Here is a 25,576-nt window from a genome sequence, read left to right on the forward strand (position 1 = left end):
TTTTTTTCAAAAGTAACAAATGAATATTTACTGTATTTCTAAAAATGCAGTTACAGAATGAACATGCTATTAGATTCAAGGCAAAGCGATACTTTGCCATTCACAAAAAACAACACTCTATAATGCACTCCCAACTCTCTTCATATAGGTAAAAAATTACCATTTATAGGTGAACACACATTTTTCTCCCAATTTCTGTTAAATGAAGAACTGTAGGAAACAATGAACCACGTCTCCCTTTGATGATAGTTTATAGAGTTCATTCGCTTTAATGTAGAGTGACAGGTGTATTGATTGCAGCGGGTTGGAATCTGGAGAACTGTAGGCTCTGCAACCTTCACAAATATATTCACACACCCCAGTTACATGCAAGGAACCAGAAAGGAGGCCATGCCCCAGCCGCTGCACAGCAATCTAGTCATCCGAGTCTTCGTCTTGCTGATTCCGTTTCTGGCAAAGTTAAGATAAAAAAACATTAATTAATATGAACACATTTTTTTAAGTAAAATTTATCTTGCAGCATTATATTCTATCATGACTTCATTTTTGGTGAAGAGGGGCCCGTTACGTTACAGCAGGTTATGCGGAGGTTTAACTTGATTGCTACGTTCAACATTCTGTTGAAACGCTGATGTGGCTCCAGCACGTCATATTCCATGTTCAGTACTAGACTGTGACTATATGCTTTTTTTATTCGTATAAGGCCCGGACTGACCATTTGGCACATCGGGCAAATGCCTGTTGTGCCAATGGCTGCATACTGCCGATGCATGGACAGATCAGGTCTTTCAGTGTGCCGCCACATGCTGCGGGAGTATAGAAGCACAACACACGGCTGTCACTTCTATATTACTAAGCTGACAGCTTTTCATCCCCAGTCTGGCCCTGTAAGATACAAAAGATACTACTCACCAATTTTAGAAAGTCAATCAACTTATGGGCATCTTCACCTGTTGAGAGATCAACAAAATCCTTTGGCAATCGATAACTCAAGTAAGGGCTGGGCTGGACAGTAACTTCACTGGTTGTATAACGAAATATAGGACAGTCCTGTAAGAAGGGCAATAAATAGATTTTGAGACAAATATAATAGCCACATTCACAAAATACGGTTACATAGTAGCATTATCATTTGCAGCTGTATGTAATTGCAATTACAACTAAAGGAACACTTGTTAGCTTGGTAGTTTTCTCTATGATTTGCTCTAGAATATTGGAAATACCTGTCGTGCCTCTATATAATTCATTTAGTTCTATTAATCTAATACAAACTTACAAAAAGCATGCATGTGGTAGCTACTTCATATATCTCATACTGTGTCACGTCTACATTTTTTTTTACACTTAAAGACACTCCGGGCAGACTTATGAAAAAAGAATGCTCATCAAAGTCCTTTGTAAATTCTTTAATATGCATTCTCTAAACTGACAAAATAAATGACTGCTATAATGACAGCTATAGCAGAAAGGCTATTCCCCCTTGAAGCAGCCATGGCAGGAGATGTGTTTGACCACATGGATTAAAGTAAAAATGATGGCTTTAGTATCCCTTTACAGACAGATTACCCCTAACTCTCTGCAGTTTCTGTAAATCTAATTATACTTCTTGTCGTGTCCCGTTTACCCATTGTACAGCTCTACGGAATATGATGGCACTCTATTACATCCAATATATTATAACTACATCCAATGGTTTACCTGCTCTGCTGCCTCTCCATCCCCATGAGACTCACTGAGGTTTTTGCCTTTCATTAATTCTTCCCACATAAAGAGCAAAGAGTCCGTCACTTCACCAAATGGATTAAAGTCAATTAGCCATATCTTGCCCTGGAAAAACAAATGACATTTTGTTCAAAAAACTATCCTTATTTGTGGTTACAAATTCAGTTTATATCAAATATTTTTTTTTCCGATTTTTTCAGCAATATGGTCAGATAAATGGTAGGCATGGTAAATTAATGGAACAGTCATAAATGTAAAGTAACGCAGGTGAGTAGTAAAAACCCATTCCAATTATGAGCTCAAAGCAGTTATACTGATTGAAAAACAAAAAAGTACAAGAATTTGTTTTAATACATTCTAATTAGAAGTTAATTCAAATTTCAAATTTTGATTGGGATTATGGAACGGACAATGTAGACATAATCTAAAGTGGTTTAAGGGGTTTTTCCTTTTGGCAGATTACATTAACATATTGACATTAGCTGTAAATAGTTTGGATGATCAGCAGTATACTGTAGTTAATTACTACCCACCCACAACATCTTAACTATGATCCTTAATTGTCCCCGAGTCACAGGACTCAATTGAGATGGGTGACCAGGTAAATATAGCACTAATTATAATAATAATAATGAAAAATGTAAAAAAAACAAAATAATACATAAAAATATATACCATTGCTTGTTGTATTTCTCTAGAGCGCCAGGAAGCATTTTAAAAGTGGATTACCACTAGTTTTGATGTTTGAGCATTTTTAGGTAAAATCCCAGTAGGTATGAAAAATTAAAAATACACACAGAACAATCGACTGTTCATTTCACATTTTCAGGCCTTTTGTTGCTCGTGTATTTTTACCCCGGCATTAATTGTATTTACACAACATAATTCTTAAATTCATGCTCACAGCCTGTGCAGTACAGAATGTGCTCTAAGAATGCAATCAATCATTTTCAAAGAAATTGTATAAAAATGTATTTTTATAACATAACACTCGCAAAGTAATATAACCCAGCTTGCTCCAGTAAGAAGACATCTGTCAGACCTTACAACGGTTTCATTTTTACAATTAAAATGAGAATCAAACTTCCTTTTGTCAACACAGGATCAGCATTTCATGTTCTGTTGTATAAAATATGAAATATATACACACATGTACGGTAACTTGCATTTTTCCTATTGTGTTGCATTACAACCTGGAATTAAAATGGATTTGTATTTCATGTAATGGGCATACAAAAAATAGTGCAAATTGGTGAAGTGAATTGAAGAAAAAAAACTTTAAAAAACCCCTTCAATCCCCTATAGACGTACTGGGACGTCCAAAAAACACCTATTACAAAAAATACAAAAAAAAAATAATTAAAAAACCTTACATCCCATTGCCCTAGCATAACATCTACCCAGTATAACCCTCCTGCCCCCGTTCACAACCTCCAAACCCGTTAAGCCATAAGCATAAAAATTCTACTAAAAATGTACACCTTATAGTATGCTCCCTGGTGCTGGGAAAGTCTGGAAACTCTATATAAATTAGGTATTTCTGAAATCAGGACACCTGAATTGATAAACTTGGAGGGGATTTTCCATCACCTAATTTTGTGAGGATTCAGAGGGAAAATGTAAAAAAAAATCCGTTTTTTTTTCTAATTTTCTCTAGTTTTTACTAAATTTCTCATTCTAAATTTTCAGCTAATCATCCAACTATGGTATCAAAAGAAAGCTCTATCTCTCCTTGAAAAAACAATATATAGTTTACATGGGTACTCTATTCACAGGAAAAGAGGATCATCGCTAAACCGACAATGGCAAAATTGCTCCGGGCTTTGAGGTACCAAAAACCCCTGGGATTGAAGGGGTTAAGTGGTGCATGCATATGTATTCACCCCCTTTGCTATGAAGCCCCTAAATAAGATCTGTTGCGACCAATTACCTTCAGAAGCCACATAATTAAAGTCCACCTGGGTGCAATCTAAGTGCCACGTGATTTGTCACATGATCTCAGTATATATGTACACCTGTTTTTTGTTTTGTTTTTTCTTTGCCCGAGGTGTCGTGCTTCTCGTGGAGCGTGCCTCGTGCTTAGTGAAAAGCAGCAGAAGCCCGATCCTTCGTAGCATTCTTCTATCTAGCATTCCCTAGGGATATGCCAGATCATGTCCTTCCCTCCTCGGCCAGAAGGAATGCAGGAGGGCTGGATCGTCTTGGTCTACCTCCAAAGAGGAAGACCACTGTGAGGAAGAGGTAGGGAGCCACAAGGCATCTCACTACCTCTACCAACAAAGGACTAGAAGTCCAGTACCACTGCTGCGCAGTGCTCAAAATGTAAAATCAATTCCGTGATCAAAACAAAAAAGCAAGGGGCACCACCAAGCACACGGCACCAAAAAGACCAAGGAGCTCTCCAAACAGGTCAGGGTGAAGTACTTGTGGAGAAGTACAGATCAGGGTTGGGTTATAAAAAAAAATGGCAGAAACTTTGACATCCCACGGAGCAACATTAAATCCATTAAAAATGTAATAGATCCCATTTAAGGTGATGCGTCCTTTATTACTAATGGCCATAACTATTTTAAATGGCATTGTGTGTACCAAATACTATTCACCCTGACAATGGCATTTGTATTACCATACATTTTTACATTCCTCATTTTACCCGATTTATGTGATTTTGATCATTTCTAATCCTACTCGCAATGAGCTAGCCTTTTAGAATTATACTAACTATATATTAAAAGCAGAACACAGAGGGTTCATGTTAATGTTCATGTTAATGTTCATGATATGTCACTGCACTTACCTGGCTATCTCTGTACACATCAAAGACAACTAAAAAAAAAACCAAAAGAACAGAAAAAGGTGATTAAAAGGTACCGTGATACAATTTCACTAATGACTGCATCTTATTTTAGACACTGCCTTTCCCATTTAGAAATGTATTGTTCTTTGCCAATGGCTCTGCTTTCTTTAAAATGCTCACCGTTTTAGCAAGTGTGGAATAAATTATAAATGAATCAGTCTCTGTTTTAGCATAAAAAGTTCCAAGACTATCTGTTCAAATAATTATCCAATTGCATTATGGGTTATAAAGTATGGAGAATAAATATCCACATACGCAACTGCCAACACTCGCACGATAAATACAGTGCCTTTCATTTACAGCACCAATGGCATTCATGCCTTCCATGTATCAGAACCAAGAAAATCCACTCCAAAAGGTTCTTTTGGCTTCTAGAGGTCTGCTAATAATAATTAAATATAGATTACTTGCCAGAAAAAAATATAAAAAAAAATAATGTAGCCATGAAATTATAGAATGTAGAGTTATTTTCAATAGACGATAGCTAATCTTTAACCCCTTCAGCACCGGGACGTACCTGGTACTTCCTGGTTACTGGTCACCGGTAGACCGGGACGTACCAGGTACGTCTCCTCCAAAAAACGCCCCCCACATCACCACGATCGCGGTGATCGTGGAGGCGCTGCTGCTGCTGTCTGCCCAGGAGTCCTGGGCAGACAGCACAGCCTCTCTAAACCCGCCCCCAAGCCTACGATCACTCCCACGGAGTGATTTTGTAGGCAGAAACAGCGATTGCAGAAAAATCTGCAATCGCGGTTTCAGCTGCCACAGGCAGCTTCAGGGAAGGGGGGGGGTGTTGAATGGGTCCCCACACAAGTGTGGGGGCCTGATCCAACAACCCCCTGCTGCCTGATCGCTCCATGAGAGCGTCAGTGCAGTGTTAACCCCTTCAATGCCGCAATCGCGGCATTGAATGCCGCAATCGCGGCATTGAAGGGGTTAATTCCCGTTTTGTAGGGGGCTCTGCTGCTGGTGGTCTGCCTGGGAACCCAGGCAGACCAGCAACAGCAAAAACGAGCCCCCAGAAGTCCTCTGATCAGTCCTGTAGGACTGATCAGAGAGACTCCTCCCCTACAATCTCCAGTCTGTTGGAGATTGTGTCCCAGCTGCCAGAGGCAGCTTCAGGGACAGGGAGACAGGGTTCTTCGGTCTCCACATGAGTGTGGAGACCAGCCCCCCCACCCTCACCCTTCCTCAGTTAACCCCTACCCCCCTCTTCCTCAATTAACCCCTTCAATGCTGCGATTGTGTATGACCCCCATCGCAGCATTGCAAGGGTTAATATTAGTCCCCACAAGCTTGTGGGGACTAAATACCAGTCAATGCTGTGCTTCAATGGAGCATCAGCATTGAAAGAGTTAAAAAAAATGTAAAAAATAATAATAATAAAAAAAAATTAAAAAAATAAAATAATTTAAAAAAATTAATAAAATAATAATAATAAAAAAAAAAAATAACAGCACTGGCCTGAAAGTCCAGGGTGCTTCCAGGTCAAATGCTGGGCTGATCAGATCGCTCCTGGCCAATAGGAGTGATCGGATCATTATGGCAGCCCACGGATGACCCTGCTCTACAAAGAGAGAGGGGTCATCTAGGGTAATTATGAAAAAACACAAATTGAAAAATCATAATTATTACCTGATCACTTGTCGGTGACATTTTAAGTCGCTGATTATTGATCGGTCTCCCTGATTGATGTCAGCGGCCTAAACCTGTCACTTACAAGTAATCTGATAAAAAAAAATATTTAAAAAAATGTAAATGCACATGTTCCAGTTTTGCCCTCATAGCTTCCTCAAAAAAGGCATGAACCATGCATGTGAGGCCTTGTTGGACTCATGGGATGTTGGTGAACAAAATGTGGTGCTTTCTTCCACTGTTGCACTTATGGTGTGCAAGAAATTCAGTGCAACATTGAAATGTATGCGTTAAAAACGCAATAAAATAATTTCCCTGTGAAGTTTGGCAGACATCAGTGAAGAAATGGCTAACTGAAAACTGTCAAAACTAGCCTAGTTGAACACCTTGACTTGTCTACTGTTCATAAATATATACTTGTATGGGGTAATTTACATTGGGGGGCTTCCAAAATGTCCCAAATGGGATATGGGCCCAGGAAACCAATTTCTGAAAATTCCAAATGTGAAAAAGAAAATGCGCATGTTCCAGTTTTGCCCTCATAGCTTCCTCAAAAATTGCATGAACCATGCATGTGAGGCCTTGTTGGAACCGGGGGATGTTGGTGAACACAATTTGGTGTTTTTTTCTGCAGTTGCACATATTCTATACAAAATATAATATAAAATCTAAAGCAACATTGCAACATATGCAAAAAAACCAAAAAAATATAAAAATACCTCAAAATTTGGCAGCAATTGGCGATAAAATCCCTGTTTGAAAAGTGTCAAAATGACCCTAGTTGTACACCTTGACTTATCTACTGTTCATAAACATATAATTTTGGGGGGATAATCAGTATCTGTGACAACTATTGCAGTTATTAGACTACCATGCCAAATTTGAAAAAAATTACATTTCAAAAACGTAATGCATGCCTTGCAATATTTTCCCCTATACTGGTCAAAATAGATAAAAATCCTGGCCGTGTTGGGTGGTTTCCAAATCAGGACAACTTAATGAATATATTTGGGATAATTTTTTCCCATTGGTTCAATGTGTGTACAATTTGTATGTATACAAAACTGTAAAAAAATGCGTTTTTTTTATTTTTTCCCCACTTTTTCCAGTTTATTTCAAATAAAACAATGTACTACCCAGCTTAAAATGGTTTCAAATGAAAGCCCTACTTGTGCTGAAAAAAACAATATATGATTTGTGTGGGTGCACCACTTGATAAGACAAAAATTACAGTTGAAGAAAGACATGGCAAAAACACAAAAACGGCTCCGGTCCTTTAGCGACACCCAAGCTTAAAAATCCCGGTCCTGAAGGGGTTAAGGTAAAAGGCAGTATGTGAGAAAGAAAGGGGGTAATGATGGGCCTAAGAGTACTGATGGACTGATAACAGTAAAAAAAGAGTTTAGAACCAACTATGATGATTAATATATAGTTATACTCACAGTCTTCATCCATGAAGTTATACTGAATGTGCTCCTGAAAAAAATATTGTATTGATCGTTGGATGTCCTTTTTTTGTTTACAAATATGTTCATAATATTGTGTGTAGTCCCGCTGGGATATACCTGCAACAGTAATGGAAGATCACTTTATTAGAAGAGACAGGTGGCTTTTTTATTAGCCTAAATGGATCTATCAAACTGTATGACAGGAGATCCAGAAAATTGTAGGGTTCTGTTTGTGATCATTACAATGCTCTGGAAAAAAAGTTTCCCCAATTCTGAAACTTGCTCAAAACTTTTGTTATTCTATTGCTTATTTGCAAAGATGCGCAAGAATGAGTGGAATGAAACTAACTTTTCAATGTATCGTGTGCAAGGCATTTTAGATATTTCTTCAATGAATCATCTGAAGGTCGTTTTAAACACCTTTGGGATTGGGTACAAGTTGGCAAATTTGGAAACAAGCAGTTTTAGTTTATACATTCCTCCTCGCTGATCTCATTGATATCGTCTGGATTGTTTGGGTTCAATGCTAGGCAATATTTTCCAAATATCTACTGGTTTAGTTTTGAGCTTTAAAAAAAATGTAAAAGGTTATGTGTGTTTATTCCACGCTATCATTTTACTAATATTTCAGTGTTCCTTATCCATGTTTGTGTCTACAAGCCTTTTCTACTGAATAGCACCTCTATTACGAAAGCAGAATTCTTCACGGAAAGTCAGGACTGAAAGGGCTGTAGTGCAGCAACCACAACAAAGGAACATACTGAAGCTTAGGACCTTATGTAAAGCTTATGTAAAGCTACACTAAAGAATTCATTATTACAGATCAATCTTTCATCTTTGAAAGCTGCTGAATCAGTGTCAGAAATGTCAAGCATACACTTCTGCAACGTAATTAATTTTAAACAAAAAAAACCCTGCTAATTACGGCAGACGAGTTGCTCTGACCCCACAGACAAGAAAATATTTAAACAATATTTAGCCGAGAAAACAGTGGCTTTAAAACTGGTTACCATGTAGAATTAAACTAACAGCACACAATTATTATTATTATCTATAATTCTGCTTTCAAAAAAAAAAAAGGTGCTTACAGATTACCTCAGTACCACACATTATAACAAGAGGTGAACAATAAAGTTGATACATCATGAGGATGATATATGATGTTGCAAAGTATGAGATAGCATTTAATTAAAGTGGTAAATGACAAAAAAATGAAAGTTGATCTTGGGTGTTGAAACCATACGTGCAAAACACTTCATGAAACGATATGACAGGGAGGATTAGATCAAGGTGTGGTGCTGTAACATAGCCCCAGCTTAAGCCGTCACATGATGGGCTACTGTCCAAATAACTTTATAGGTCTACCTTCAGTTGAAGCGGATACCTTTTATAAACCAAAAATAAAAAATACGTAAAGATACATAAACATTTCAGATGGAAGAAGAGAACACTGAGGTCCCAAAACCTATGTAACGTTCCATCTTTTTTGATGCTGGATATAGAAAAGGTATCCACTTCAACTAAAGACTTCATTGTCACACGGGATAATCTAGATATATCCATTTTTCTTATTATCTCCAGCACACTGTTTACATAGTACTCATGGCAGGGGAAAATCTTACCTATAAGTTTGTTTTCCTTAACAAAGCATCTGAATTCTGCACCTGGTATGAGTTCGCACCACTTTCTCAGAACAAGCTAGATTTATATATAAAAAGTAAAAATAAAAACACACTTAGGATATATTAAAAACCAATTTTTTTTTTTATTTTTTTTTACATGTCATGCCTTTCTATAAACCATACATCTCAAGAGAGGCAATATTGTGTCCAGTAAGTGTGGCCATTTACTAATATGTTTTGCGCAACTTATTTACGCCAGGCATGTAGAAGAATGTTTTAGATTTTTTCATTTATTTATTTAAACATATTTTCTGCTGTTGTGGCATTCAGGGCTGTACAACTTAGTGGAATATTCATATTTCAATTATCACAAATCATTAAGATTTATACAACTGCACATCAAGATAGAACCTGTGTCAAAATGAACATGCTGTATTCATCAAACCAGGTTATTATTCTCCATAATCCTAAATGTGCGACCGGAGAGCAGAATGTGTACAATGTGTACACCATTGGTGACATGGGTCTGAGGCCTGACAATATACATCTATGGGAATTTTCCAGGTGAATTTACTTATAAAAAATATATCAAATGCGGGTATAAACCACAGAATGTTTTCCTTCATCTTGAATTAAAGGTATGTGATAAACAGTTCAGTGTTACGACAAACAAAATAATGATCTTGTGGAAACACGACATTGTTGCAGAACAAATATATAATAAATATACCATAACATAAAAAAGAGCACTTGAGATAGATAAAGCAGGAAACTATAGAGACAATAAGATTCATAATTTATATGTATACAGGCTGCCTAAGCCAGCAACAGCCCAATATATATATTATATATATATATATATATATATATATATATATATATATATATATATATATATATAGAGCTGTCAATTACATTCAGTGTTTGCTTTGCTGTCTGTGTCTCCATGTAACGTGACCAGCGTTTCACTAAGAAGCCCTGCTGGGTTGCTTACCCAGAGGCTGCTTCGCTGCTTGCACTTCTGTACATTCTTCTACTCTCAGTGATTTTCCTTGGCTGTGTTCAGGATGTAACACAGCTGCTCCGAGGAGTGCCACGGGCACGCCATGCTACTAGCCGGTCTAACGTTTCAAGAATTTTAAGCAAAGGGGTGCAGCATCAAAGCACGAGAGTCGTTTTCCCTGCAAAGATGCAAAGGCAATATTTATCCTTTTTTACATTTCTTGTAAGATAATTGGCGACTCCATCATATATGACTCCAAAAATGTTCAAGGGACACAGGGCTGTGTAGGATAAGTACCATCTTTGCTAGATTTTAAGACAAGGTCTTATATTCAAGGTCATCTTCTAATCAGACCTCAAATAGAGGTCTGACTACAAGACTAAGATTCAGATCCCCCGCAGCGCTGCAGGGAACCTGGATCCTCCTCTCTGGCAGCCTCTGCTGTTGCCGGCATTGTCAGAATACCAGAAAGTAAAGAATGCCCCCTACCTCATATTGGACTTTGGGATCCGGCGAATCATCAGCACAGTGAATAAACCTGCAAAAAGAAGAATAAAACACGCTTCCATATAACTGTAAATCTTCAACAGAAATAAAAGCATTTTTATGAGTGCAAGACATTGCAAGTTGCACGTGGTACCTGTGTATGCTCTTGGAGAGATTGTATCAACAGCTCACTCCTGTAGGGTCTAGCTGACTAGATCATGACTAAGTCTACACATCATGATCCACAAGGATATAATACGGTTGTGTGGTGAATATTTTTTTATTCTGTTTTTCTATATTTAGAAAGCCTACATTTCCATTTCTTATTTACCATGGTGTGCTTCTGAACAATGTTTCAAACCCTTTGCACAAATTCCCAGAATACTGAAAATAGCTCAATGACACATTTATGACATCTGCAAACTGGAACAACATTGCAACACATATACAAAGGCATACACACACCACTCAGCCTTAACATTACGACCATTGACAGTGGATGGGATATATTAGGCAGAAAGTGAACATTTTGTCCTCAAAGTTGATGTGTTAGAAGCAGGGGAAAATGGGCAAGAGTAAGGGTCTGGAGCTACTTTGACGAAGCCCAAATTGCGATGGCTAGACGACTGGGTGAGAGCATCTTCAAAACTTCAGCTCTTGTGGGGTGTTCTCGGTCTGCAGTGGTCAGTACCTATCAAAAGTGGTCCAAGGAAGCAAAAGTGGTGAACCAGCGACAGGGTCTTTGACGGCCAAGGCTCATTGATGTGGTCAAACCAAACGGAGGAACTACTGTAGCTCAAGTTGCTGAAAAGGTTAATGCTGGTTCTGATAGAAAAGGTATCAGAACACACAGTGCATCGCAATTTGTTGTGTATGGGGCTGTGTAGGCAAGGACCAGTCAGGGTGCCCATGCTGACCCCTGTCCACTGCCACAAACGCCTACAATGGGCATGTGAGCATAAGAACTGGACCCACGGAGCAATGGAAGATGGTGGCCTGGTCTGATGAATTATGCTCTCTTTTACATCACGTGGATGGCCGGGGGCCGGGTGTTTGCATCGCTTATCTGGAGAACACATGGCACCGGGATGCCCTATGGGAAGAAGGCAAGCTGGGGGGAGGCAGTGTGATACTTTGGGCAATGTTCTGCTGGGAACGTTCTTGGGTCCTGCCATTCACATGGATGTTACTTTGACACATACCACCTACCTGTCAGGGTTTCGGCCTACCTGCACTGGCTTTCCTCCTCATGGCTCTCTGTTTGTTTGTGCTTCCTTCCAGTGTTTGATTCTTGTGTATGACCCGGCCTGTCTGACTCCCATTCTGGTGCTGACTCCTGCCTGCTTTTGGACTACGTGGATTTCTGGACTCCTGACCTTGGCTCGTATGACTACCCGTTATGGCTCCTGACCTTGGCTTGTTCTACGACCACCTGCTTGTCTTATGTTTTGGATTCTTGTTATTATTTTATTTTAATAAACATTTTGACCAGTACCTTTTTGCCTCCGTCCTGATTCACTGGTACCCTGACATTACGAAAGGGCCATGAATCCTGATGGTACTGGTACTCTTCCTGTTCCTACAGTCTTCACCCGGTTAGACCAACAGGATCACAGGTTGGACCAGTTGGCTGCTGCAGTACAGACACTCCTTAACCGTACAGCGCATTTGGAACCACCACCTGCACGACCTATAGCTCCGGCTCCTTATGTTGTTCCTGCACCAGCTGTTGCAGCTGAACCACTGGCTCCCAGAAGCATGAGTGGTACTGCTCCTCTGCCCCAACGCTATGGAGGGGACCCCACCCACTGCCGTGGCTTTTTGAACCAGGTTGGCATATATCTCGAATTGGTGCCTCAGGCTTTTCCGACCGAGCGGGCCAGGGTTGGTTTCCTGATCTCACTACTAACCAACAAAGCTCTAGCATGGGCTAATCCACTTTGGGAGGCGAATCGGCCTGTTGTGCAAAATTATGCAGAGTTTGTGGTTTCTTTCCGTAGAGTCTTCGACATTCCGGCCCACGCTACCTCTGCTGCCAAACACCTTATGTCCATTCGCCAGGGGACTAGGACTGTGTCTGATTATGCGATTGAGTTCCGTACCTGGGCAGCAGAGGTCGGGTGGAACAGTGGCTGCTTTCTTCCATGGTCTGAGCGATTCCATTAAGGATGAAGTAGCACCTAGGGATCTCCCTACTGACCTCGAAGCCTTAATCACCTTCCTGACCCTTATTGATACAAGGCTTAGGGAGAGACCCTCTTTCAAGGAACGCCTGAGGAGGTATCCTTTTAGGTTGGCGCCAACCTTTTTGAACCCACCCGTTCCTCCCGCGCCTTCTGTGGATGTCCTGCCGGAGGGCGTTGAGCCCATGCAGTTGGGGGCTACCCGGCTCTCTGAGGCCGAGAGAGCGTACCGTAGGAGGGAGGGCCTATGTCTTTACTGTGGCCAAAGTGGGCATTTGCTACGTTCCTGCCCAACTCGCCCGGGAAACGCTCGCACCTAGGGTCCGGTCGGGGACACACTCTAGGTGGGCTTACCCGGTCCCCTAACATCTTCAAAAACAAGCCTCTAGTTATGGTTGTTTTGTCATGGCCAGTGGCTTCGATTGTTACCAAAGCGCTCATAGACTCAGGTGCTGCCGATGCCTTTATTGACACCTCCTTTGTGGCTAACCATTGTATACCTGTTATTAACAGGGAGAAGCCCTTGGCCGTCCAGGCTATTGATGGTAGGCCTCTGCAGCCTTCGCTCATTACCAAGGAGACTATTCCTCTCTCCATGTCCATCGGGGCTCTCCATCAGGAGAAGATCCAGTTCCAGATGATCTCCTCTCCTTACTTTCCTGTGGTGTTGGGCTATCCGTGGTTACAAAAACATAATCCTACCCTCGACTGGCGGCAGTCTGAGGTGTTAGCCTGGTCGCCTTCTTGCCAAAAGGAGTGTCTTTGTGAAGTTATCAAGGTCCTTTGTACTGATGCTACCCCGGTGTTGCCACAAGGATACAAGGACTATGCTGATGTCTTTGACAAAGTTTGGGCTGGTTCCCTACCTCCCCATAGGTCTTATGATTGCGCCATAGAACTCCAGCCAGGCGCTGCTCCTCCTCGTGGTCGAGTCTACCCATTGTCAGTTGCTGAGAATAAGGCCATGGAGGATTATGTCTCCGATGCCCTGGCTAGGGGATTTATACGTAAATCCACTTCCCCCGCTGGTGCCGGCTTTTTCTTTGTAAAAAAGAAGGGGGGTGAACTTAGGCCCTGTATTGATTACAGAGTTCTGAATAAAATTAAGATCAAAAATGCATATCCAATACCGTTGATCACTGAGCTTTTTGATCGGTTAAAAGGGGCCAAGCTGTTCACCAAGTTGGATTTACGTGGGGCCTACAATTTGGTCCGCATTAAGCAAGGACACGAATGGAAGACAGCATTTAATACCAGAAGTGGGCACTATGAATATCTGGTTATGCCTTTTGGCTTATGCAATGCCCCTGCTGTCTTCCAGGAGTTTATCAATGACGTACTCAGAGATATGCTACAGGAGTGTGTTATTGTATACCTTGACGATATACTCATACACTCGCCTTCTCTCGAGACCCATATCAGTGACGTCAAACGTGTCCTCCAACGCCTCAGAGAGAATGGTTTATACTGTAAGTTGGAGAAATGCGAGTTCCATAAAAACCAGGTTGCATTTTTGGGCTATATTATTTCTGATAAGGGCTTTTCTATGGACCCTCAAAAGGTTTCTGCGGTACTTAATTGGCCTCGTCCTGTTGGTCTTCGGTCTGTCCTACACTTCCTCGGTTTTGCTAATTATTACCGCAAATTCATACGCAACTTCTCTGATTTAGTCAAACCCATTACTGACCTCACCCGAAAAGATGGTGATCCTTTACGATGGCCTCTGGTTGCGATTCAGGCGTTTGAGGATTTGAAAAAAGCATTCGCGTCCGCTCCCGTCTTGGTCCACCCAGACCCGACACTACCATTCATCCTGGAGGTAGATGCGTCTGAGACAGGAGTAGGCGCCCTTCTGTCTCAACGTCCTAAACCTGAAGGCCCGCTACACCCGTGTGGCTTCTTCTCAAAAAAACTCTCTCCAGCCGAATGCAACTACGAGATTGGTGATAGGGAACTTCTGGCTATAATTCTGGCACTCAAGGAATGGCGTCATCTCCTTGAGGGGACCACGACACCTGTTTTGATTTTAACAGATCACAAGAATTTGACCTACCTCTCCGAGGCCAAAAGATTGACTCCTCGGCAAGCTCGGTGGGCCTTATTCCTTTCCAGGTTTAATTTTCTGGTATCTTACCTCCCGGGCTCGAAAAATGTACGTGCGGATGCTTTATCTCGACAATTCACTTCCTCTTCCAGAGAAGAAGTGCCTCCGACACCGATTATTCCTCCCGATCGCATCCTGGCAAGCATCCGTACCAGTCTGACCTCCAAATTGGGGGAGAAAATCCTGGCTGCACAAAATCAGGCTCCACCGTGCACACCGCCTGGCAAGTGCTACGTACCTGTTCCCCTCCGACATTCCTTGTTGCGCACTTACCATTGTTCTAAGGACGCGGGCCACCCTGGTAAGAATCAAATGATTTGGGGTATGACCCGTCAGTTCTGGTGGCCCAAGATCCGTAATGATATTAAGGAATTTGTTGCCTCCTGCCAGACCTGCGCTCAAAGTAAAGATCTCAGGCATCTTCCTGTGGGTTTACTGCAACCTATTCCCAATGGCGAAAGACCCTGGACACACATTTCCATGGACTTCATTGTGGAACTTCCTCCCTCCCAGAACAATACTGTCATTCTGATGGTAGTGGATCGGTTCTCCAAGATGTGCCACTGTATCCCACTTAAGAAACTCCCGTCTGCGCAAGAATTGGCAAACGTCTTTACGAGGGAGATCTTTAGGCTGCACGGAATACCTAAAGAAATAGTCTCGGATAGAGGGAGTCAGTTTGTGTCTCGCTTTTGGCGTGCCTTTTGTCTCCAGTTGGGGATACGCCTTTCCTTTTCCTCGGCCTACCACCCACAATCTAATGGAGCCGCAGAGCGCTCGAACCAGGGCTTGGAGCAGTACCTTCGTTGTTACATTTCGGATCATCAGAACAACTGGTCTGACCTGTTGCCTTGGGCGGAGTTTGCTCATAATAGCCATGTATCCACCGCCTCTGGTCTCTCGCCTTTCCTGGTAAACTACGGGATGCAACCTGCCATGCTACCCGATAGCTTTCCACCCCAGAGCATCCCTGCTCTCGAGGACCGTCTACGCGAACTCCGATCCATGTGGGCACGGGTCAAGGACTCACTCCAGTTATCAGCACGACGGTACAAGCTCCAGGTTGACCGCAAACGGCTTCCGGCTCCTTCCTACCAGGTCGGGGAGAGGGTTTGGTTATCCTCTCGCAATCTGAACCTCCGGGTTCCCTCTCACAAACTGGCCCCTCGTTTTGTGGGTCCCTACCGTATTCTGCGCAAGGTTAATCCGGTGGCTTATGCCTTAGATCTTCCTCCCAACATGCATATTCCGAATGTCTTCCATGTCTCGCTGCTGAAACCACTTGTTTGCAACCGATTCACTGCTTCAGCTCCTCGCCCTCGCCCGATTCCGGTTAATGGTCATGACGAATATGAAGTTCAGTCTATCATCGATTCTCGTGTGTCCAGGGGTCGCCTGCAGTATTTAGTTCATTGGAAAGGATACGGACCTGAGGAACGATCTTGGGTGCCTGCCCCGGATGTTCATGCCCCTAGACTGGTACGAGCCTTTCATACGCATTTCCCCTCTAAACCTGGTCCCTCCCCCCAGGGGAGGGGTCATTAGGGGAGGGGTACTGTCAGGGTTTCGGCCTACCTGCACTGGCTTTCCTCCTCATGGCTCTCTGTTTGTTAGGCCGCGCCCCCTTCCTCTTCCAACTTTATGTCCTAGTTAACCCCTCCTCTTCCTGCAGGCTGTGACTATATTAACCAGCTAGTTCAGTTGCTGGTTGCCCTTTCGTGGTTCCGGACTTGTGAGTGCGTGCTTCCTTCCAGTGTTTGATTCTTGTGTATGACCCGGCCTGTCTGACTCCCATTCTGGTGCTGACTCCTGCCTGCTTTTGGACTACGTGGATTTCTGGACTTCTGACCTTGGCTCGTATGACTACCCGTTCTGGCTCCTGACCTTGGCTTGTTCTACGACCACCCGCTTGTCTTATGTTTTGAATTCTTGTTATTATTTTATTTTAATAAACATTTTGACCAGTACCTTTTTGCCTCCGTCCTGATTCACTGGTACCCTGACACTACCTAAGCATTGCTGCAGACTATGTACACCCGTTCATGTACACGGTATTCCCTAATGCCATTGACCTCTTTCAGCAGCATAATGCGCCCCACCACAAAGCAAAAATGATTCAGGAATGGTTTGAGGAACACAAAGAGTTCAAGCTGTTGACCTGGCCTCAAGATCTCAATCCAATGAAGCATCTGTGGGATGTGCTGGACAAACAAGTCCGATTCATGGGGGCTCCACCTCCCAACTTAAAGGACCTGCTGCTAACGTCTTGGTGCCGGATACTACAGCACACCTTCAGAGGTCTAGTGGAGTCCATGTATCGACGGGTCAGGGCTGTTTTGGCAGCAAAAGAGGGACGCAATATTAAGCAGGTGGTCATAATGTTATGGCTGATCAGCGTGTACAATATATATATATATCCTTGTAGGTCTTATAAAGCTGCTCTTTCACCTGGACCAAAACATTAACTGAAAATGACACTCCAGCCATCATATGAACCTTAAAGAGTACTAAAAAACGAATGATTCATTATTTTTACTTTGATGTTCCAAAGAGACAATCATGGTCACTGTCATGACCACACAGGCTTCCAAAGGACAGTCTGCACTAACACCTGCAATTGATGAAGCTGAGGTTAGACCCCAAGTCCTGTACTTTTCCTTTCCTAAAGTGTACAAAGGAACTTCAGCATGTTGGCCGATTCCTAGCTTGGGATTGCCCCAGCCACAACAAAAAAACGTGAATTGCCAAAATGCTTTTAGAAGCCACCAAAACACAGAGAATTTTATTTTAATTGTAGCTTTAAAACAATCTTCTACAAGTGATTGATTCAGAAATGAAAAAAGTTGTTTTCATTTTACACAATTCATATTAATATAACATGGGTGACTGCCAGCGTCCAGGGTGCTCCATCATACTGACAAATCTGGGATAACATTCTAGGATTACGAAGTGGTGGCAGATTAGGTGCACTGAAGGGTAATGAAAATGTATGTGCTAACACAACGTTTGCCTGTCAAACCTGGTTACGATAACAATTTTTTTTTTCTCATTAGGATATATATATAAAAGGAATATAGTGTACCTGGTGCTTCTAGCATCTATCTAGTTTACATACAATTTGTTAATGACAAATGAGGCTTTATATGCTCATAAGGTAATGGGTAATTCTGAAGAGTTCAGTGAACTCAAGTGTGTCGCTGCGATAGGATGCCACCTTTGCAATAATTCAGTTTATGAACTTCCATCCCTGGTAGATATTCCATGGTGAACCGTAAGTGGTATAATTGGAAAGTGGAAGGAACAGCAGCCAAAAAGTGAAAGACCACGTAAAGTCACAGAGCGGGATCACTGAGTGCTGAGGGGCATGGTGCGTAAAAGTCCCCAACACTCTGCTGAACATCTTAGGGATTGTGAGCCAGGCTTTCTTGTTTAACATCAGTGCTGACCTCATAAATACTCTACTGGGTGAATGGGCAGGAATTCCCACAGAAACACTCCAGAATTTATGGAAAGCCTTTCCAGAAGAGTGGAAGCTGTTATAGCAGCAAAGGGGGAAACCAACTACATATTAATGTCTATGTATTTAGAATGCAATGTCATGAAAGTTCCTGTTGGAGTAATGGTCAATACATTTGTCCATATAGTGTACTGTGTATGACACTTTAGAAACAGCTTACTTAGGGAAACCATGATACATATATATCCTATTATTTTTCCATAAGTATCAAACCAAATAGTAAAAGTAGAAGAAATTTAATTGGCTATAGCCAATGTAGTTGACTGTACATAGTATAGTGTGGTTTAGGTATGCATAAGAAGGGGTTATATTCCATTATCATGTTAAAGAAACAAAATATAAGTAAAAAAATGTGCATGCCCAAAAGTATGTCAACATTTTGACACCTCTGTGTGATGTAATTTGTAGTCTCTGTAATGCAGATTCAGTTTAGAGCCTTATATAATTTGAGAAAATTATTGGTCTCTGCGGCACATTCTTCCATGAGAGGTCCTTTGCTGATTGAGCACCTTAGTGTTCCCAAGGAGATGGAAAACTGTTAGTGATACTGGCGTTTTCATTCATATTAATACCTTTCACCTGTTAAATATTAACACTTTCACCATTCTTCATCTTGTGAAATAATTTATGTGCAATTATTTAAGTCACTTGATTCACTGCTACACAGGTTACACTATGGGGAGGAATCAATATTGTGATTGATGAACACAGAGAATCAGCAAATATTAACATAACCACAAGTGTATTCAGTTATTGAAAAAACGTACTTGCTGAAATCACTTCTGATAGCGGAATGGTGTTCAACACCAGTGACACACGATTAAGGAATTGTTACTGGTAAGGGTTGTCACAGCACTAGGGATGATGCTTCAAGTTCGAGAAATGTAGTTACAAAAGTGTCAAGATCAGTAGAGTAGTGCTTGATTGCAGAGTTTAAGGAAATACAGGCAATGTACACTAAAATCATGAATGGAATGAGCTTTATGATACATAAGATGTACAACAAGGCAAGACAAGACAATGCCTCTTAAAGCTAGTTGTGGACAAAAGACAATATTCGAGCTGTTTTTGGTCTTTGGGGTTTGGTTTTAATATCCATCATCAGACTATTTGTGTATCAGTGCCTGCATGTGTTTCTTGGGACTGTGGCATATTAGTTCCTTCTATTCTTGCAAACAAGAATAGGCTTTGCTTCCACTTAGCACTTCTATTTAAAAGTCTAACAGGTACATGCTACAACAACAGACTTGATCTGGCACATTTTCCACTGGAAATCAACATGTAATAGGTCTGAACAGCTGCTTCCAATACACAGGGAGAGGAGTCATCTGTGACTGTATAATTTAGCTTCACAAAACAATTGCGGCGCACTAAAGTTATTTAAAAAAAATGCCTGTGCACTTCACCGAGCAGAAAATGTTCAATTAAAAACCTGATTTACTTACGGCTGGGTGAAGTCATGGGTAACGAAATCAGAGCTCTTGAAGAGAAGAAAGATATCACTCAGGGTTTTGCATTTCAAGGAGCTGTTCAATGCGATCCAGTATGCATCCTATGCAGAGACGCAGAATTATAGAATTAAACACGGTTCACATACTTCAAAGAAAACAAATTCTTAGCGCCTTTCCAGAAAAATACCACCAGCAATTCACACCAAGTAGGCCTTGTATTGTCATTTTGTTCAGCAAATATTCCCAACGTAAACTGCTTCTTGTGATACCCCCATGAATACCTAAACAGGAATAGCCATACACCACAGGCAAGAAAACCCTGCTTTAATATTCTACCAAATAATTTTGCATGTACTTTCATACACAGTGTGTAAAAATAATCACTTACAAAATAAAATCACTTAATGAGTCACTAAACATACTGCCATAGTTCTACTTCTACAAACCTTCACAAGAAACACACATCTAATATACACAATTACCTCTTTACACACAGCTTCCTGATCTGCAGTGCACTGCTGCCCTCTAGTGGCTGTATATTAAACACTACAAGTCTCAATCTATGTAACACACTTTAAACCAAACACAAGCATATACCGTGTAATAAAAATGTTATAATTCCACATTTTTTTTTCACGGTATTTGGTAATTTTTGCTTGTTAGACATACAAAAAGTAGGGCATTAATTGATGATCCAGAAGGACATAGCCAAAGATGGTCAGGGGCTGATGAACAGCTTAAAAACAGACCACTCCAGCCCTATTTCTATGTAAAATTTGCATTGAAGTCCATTTTGGATCAGTGCATACATGCAAACTGAAATCAATGGGAGTAGCAACAGCAGCTAATTGCATGTATGCTAGCTGACCACTACAATGACAGCTGCTACTGCCTTTTGCATGCCGTGAAATGCATTGGGGATCACACAAAATGGACAAATATGCATTTTGCATGAAAATAAAGCAGGAATGTTCCACTACATTTATCAGAGAGGCTGAGAATATATGTATGCATTATGTGTCTTAGTTTTGCTGTAAATAAGCTACGAGTTCTTTGAACACTCCCACCAATTTGGCACTAACTGAAAACTATTGCAGTTTTTCATTGATATCACAGATTATAAACTGGAGCTGAACTCCAGCACACTACAGGCTCCCTGGAATTGACTTGAGGAACCGTAGAATAGCTTGCAAGTTGTGCAGCCATCCCATTTTATATCCCCAACCTTATCGGCTGGTGAGCAATAAAGGGAGGCAACGGCAGGCACATGGACACCTGCCTCTTTCAGACAGCAGATAAAGAAGAGAAAGGTCCCAGGAGCAGATGGCACCTGGTGAATTTTTCCCACAGGAGGAGCACACATCGATTAATGCAAGAAGAACAAAAGGAAAATAATAGCACCGTAGTCCAGGAATATCACCCCAGTTTCAGAGAGCGCTTTATTTTAAACCCACATGGAGTAAATAAACAAAACAAGTAGAATCACTTGACGCATTTCGCACCTTCGTCATAAGCTATTGCATAAACGCTCCAGTCTATTATCAGAAAGGTTTATCAGTGTTCCCAAAACATATATATTTTCCAGCCCCATCCCTTCCAGAACCAGATGTGATAAAGCAAAACAATGGGAACGAGCACCAAGAAATCTTAAACAATAATGAAGCGGAATGATAAATTAGTTATAATGTTACCCTTGGAGAGCTCCAGTTAAGTTTAGGAAAAACACTTCCTCCAAGGGAGTTAATCGCTTCTTGCACTTTGGTTGAAAATTCTGGAAATTCCGGTGCCTGGTAAAGAAAAAGTATATTAATAAAGTGAATAACTAGAACTATATCAAAAAGTAACTGTAAAGGTGAGACACCTGTTTGGGTTAAAATGCTTCAGATACAACACACGGGGAACACAATGCGGTCATTTGGCACAAGTTATATTTCGACAACAAATGTTATTCTACAGAATAACAGAAGGGATATCGCACCTGTTCAAGTTATTAAACATGACAAGAAAACCCAATGCAACATATTCATTTTCCTATGTCTGCTGGAATTAAGTGCCATCCAATTAGCCAAAAGGGACAGTTTGCTAGTAATACAACAGAACTGCTGATACATGCAATTTGCAAAAGCCACAGTGTATAGCCATATATTAAGCTATTCAGAAAGATTTAAGAAGCCATCGGGCAACAGAATATCACCATTACGGTCTTTATTTTTTAATCCGTATCCAGCGCATGCACAAATGCTAATACACTATGCTTATTAAACACTGATTATGAAGCAGTGATACTTCTATTAATGAAAAATGATGAGGAATGCATGGCTGAGTACATTATATATCCTGGATAAATAATTGGGCAAGGGATGCAAACAGAGTTAACCCATACAGGAACCAAATACACCTAAACAGTATAAGCCACCACCTGGCCTCAATTGGCTCTATACCATTTAATAAGCGGTATCGGAGTACCACTGGAAGGCCACAAAAGCTTACTTTTAATTTGAAACCATCAATAGTTTTAAAATGAAGTAGCACACCTATCCTCAATAATCAACTCACTTTTCCTTGGATACAACTGCATACACCTAAATATATTATATCTAATATATTATTATTCACAAGACCAAAAGGACCTTACCGTGAGGGTTGTTGTATTCTCATCATCTGACCACTAGGAAAGTAAACAAACAAGAGCAACGGCTAATTAACTGAACACATATATATAATATCAAGTATATTATACATCAAGTATTAAAACATACTGCAAACTTGTGGAACAAATGTATCGAAAAAAAGTTTCCATTGAGGTACATTACTGCTGAAAAATGGAATATGGAATTTGAATTGTTTTGTATTGGATGGGTTAGGCATACCACTAAACTGAATCTAAGACGAGAGCGAAGACTGATTAAGGTTTAAGTCTTTACAGCAGACTAGGTGGGTCGACTGTTTCTTATAAGTCATCAAATTCTTTATTTCTATGGAATAATATTGTAACGTCCAAGAAACGCTTAAATCTCCAACAAGTACTGGGTTACGACTCCTGGGGTTGTCAAGATCCCTTTACGTATTATTTTATTTTTTCAACTTTCAGTGTGCTTAGTTTTCCAATTCTCAAAACTGTTGAAACGAAATAAAAATGTTAAAGCCCCAAAGAAATGTTATATGTACCCATGAATAAAACCTAGTTAATATCTGCAATAAAAATAGGGGAATATTAAGCATTTAAAAAAACATTTTCAGTTGTATGAGCGATGTGCATTCCACCGGCTATATCTCAATGTATGCAGAGAGAACTTGATTCATAAAAACAAAAATGTAATTATGTAATTATTACACTTCTACTAAGCATTATATATATATATATATATATATATATATATATATATATATATATATATATATATATACACATACATACATACATACTTTTTTTTTTATTTAATGGAAATGTTAACATACATTATATTTTCTGTTGTGTTGCATGTGAAAGCATTATTTAATCTGATCAGAATCAAATGATATGAATAAATGAGTACACCCATGACATTCCCACAATGGTAGGCTAAGCATACCATTCTTATCTCAGCATCCACATTAGACATGCATACCTTCACCTGCAGCACATCAACAAACAAACACAATACGGCCCTTGTGTATGGAACGATTAAAGAGAAAGCAGTGGAATTCCAGGTATTGCATGCAGACTGTTCATTCACTGTAGGAGAGGTCAGTAGCAGCACCACCACTTCTAAGATGCATGAGTGCATAGAGCTTGTACTGCCCCCACAAATGCATGAACCCCCCCCACATGCATTTGCCCATTTCCACACCACCCACTCGTATGCTATACTCTGGAGCTGCAACTTCTCTCTAAAGTAAGTTTTTTGGACTTTTTTTGTGCAGGGTAAATTATTTTACATTTGAAAGCAATTTCTTATACATCCATTGTTCAGGGACTGAAGAGCCTCCTTAAAAGTATTCAAATTTATCAGTCATTTTTTACTTTCAAAATATTTTATAGTTCGGTGCTGCTTGAAATCTTAAATCCTAGGAGCTGTTTCCTCGGATGCGAATTATGTGATGGAAATAGACATTAAGGGATAAATACGCTTTGTTATGTCTGAAGAGACTGCCTGAAGTAACAGAAAAATAAGTGATAAGCATAAAGAGGCATCATTTTAATAACAGCTTTGTCTTTACCTGGACCTCTTCTTCATCGCTGTTCGGATCAGTTTGAGAACATGCTGGAGATTCTTCCCTAAGAAGTAAAAGCACATGGACCATCGTCAGAGTAAACTTTTTTTAGTAAATATTGGTATTTGTGTATGTCAGCAACATTGGAGGTTAAGCGGAGTTGGACTTCAATAAAATTCTAGAAAGGGCAGCGACTCTGTCTAAAGAAATTAGGGGATGGGATAAGCAAGCAGTGTATGGCAAACCTTTCAGATATGTTGTGCTTTACCTTCCAGAGACTACAAGCGTTCCATCATCAAGTAAATAGTCCTTCACATTTTCAGGCAGAGGGATTATAATGCTAAATAAAGAAAGAAAATTGCATTTGTTCAGAATAATAATAATAAAATATACATATGCCCCAGTCTTGCCCCTTGCCAATTGTCATATGACACATAAGTAGGCGGTGATAGGTTGTTGCCAAAGAAATTTCTGCAGAAGTAATGCATTGACAGGTCTCATCAATCGAAGGAGTGAAACTATTGTTCTAAACAGTAAACGGAAAGAAATTGCATTTAAAATTCTCTTTATATCACATCTACAAGAACAATGTTAACTTTCAACCATCTATACATGCCTTCTGAAATACCAATAGTAGCTGAACACACGGGGGAAACGGGTAAGGGGGGTGGGGGTGGGGGGGGGTGTGTGTGTACGTACTGTAGTTTGGGGTAGCCGTATTAGTCCAGTGTATAAGAATGCAAACAAACAGAATGTGTATTACAAGATTCTGCAACATTCTGTTGTTTTGCATTTATATGCCAGGGTTACATTAAGAAAGTATTCCTACCTTCTGATACTAAGCTTCTTGAACCTTGGGTACCACTTAGAAAACTGGCAATTCAGTACTTGCTCCTTCTTCATGCTGAAACAACCAGAACAGGAAGTGTCCGGTCTCAAATATGCTCCGGGTACAACATTAACCAGACAGGCGGAACCAAATATTTTGTCCCAAAATTATCGAAAGATCAGGTTTCGTATAGGAATCATATGAAAAGGAAATTATTGAGAAGTTAGGCACGTGCGCTGCTCGTGAAAAAGATTGTCAAAATGACATGATGCACAACTGTAACATATACAATAATGTGTGGGCAGATAAAATATTCATCATAAATTAGGTATCACAAATGTAATAACACTGCGATGGCATAGCGCGATATCCATATAAAAATAGTATAACCTGACATATATCTACGGAACGCAGAGGGTTAACATTCAGCCCGTGTCACATATGACAGGGACCTATGTGCGCGCGTTCCACGATTTAAGGGGCGAGCACTGTTTCCTATACTGAATAGAGGCTTGGAACGCT

General features: G+C 40.6%; 1 protein-coding gene across 1 annotated transcript; it reads right to left on the reverse strand.

Moving 5' to 3' along the window:
- Nucleotides 1-25,467, reverse strand: CDC123 (cell division cycle 123). Its single transcript, XM_053463276.1, has 13 exons — nucleotides 25,055-25,467; nucleotides 24,494-24,565; nucleotides 24,232-24,289; nucleotides 22,667-22,699; nucleotides 21,723-21,818; nucleotides 20,026-20,132; nucleotides 10,780-10,828; nucleotides 9,288-9,363; nucleotides 7,660-7,782; nucleotides 4,520-4,548; nucleotides 1,699-1,827; nucleotides 913-1,050; nucleotides 1-450 (listed from the first exon to the last, which is right to left on the reverse strand). The coding sequence occupies exons 1-13, from the start codon at nucleotides 25,126-25,128 to the stop codon at nucleotides 415-417; spliced, it is 1,020 nt and encodes a 339-aa protein (XP_053319251.1). The 5' UTR covers nucleotides 25,129-25,467; the 3' UTR covers nucleotides 1-414.
- Between the last annotated feature and the right edge of the window lie 109 nt (nucleotides 25,468-25,576).

Source organism: Spea bombifrons, chromosome 4, assembly GCF_027358695.1.
Source record: "Spea bombifrons isolate aSpeBom1 chromosome 4, aSpeBom1.2.pri, whole genome shotgun sequence".
Classification (NCBI taxonomy): Eukaryota; Metazoa; Chordata; class Amphibia; order Anura; family Pelobatidae; genus Spea; species Spea bombifrons.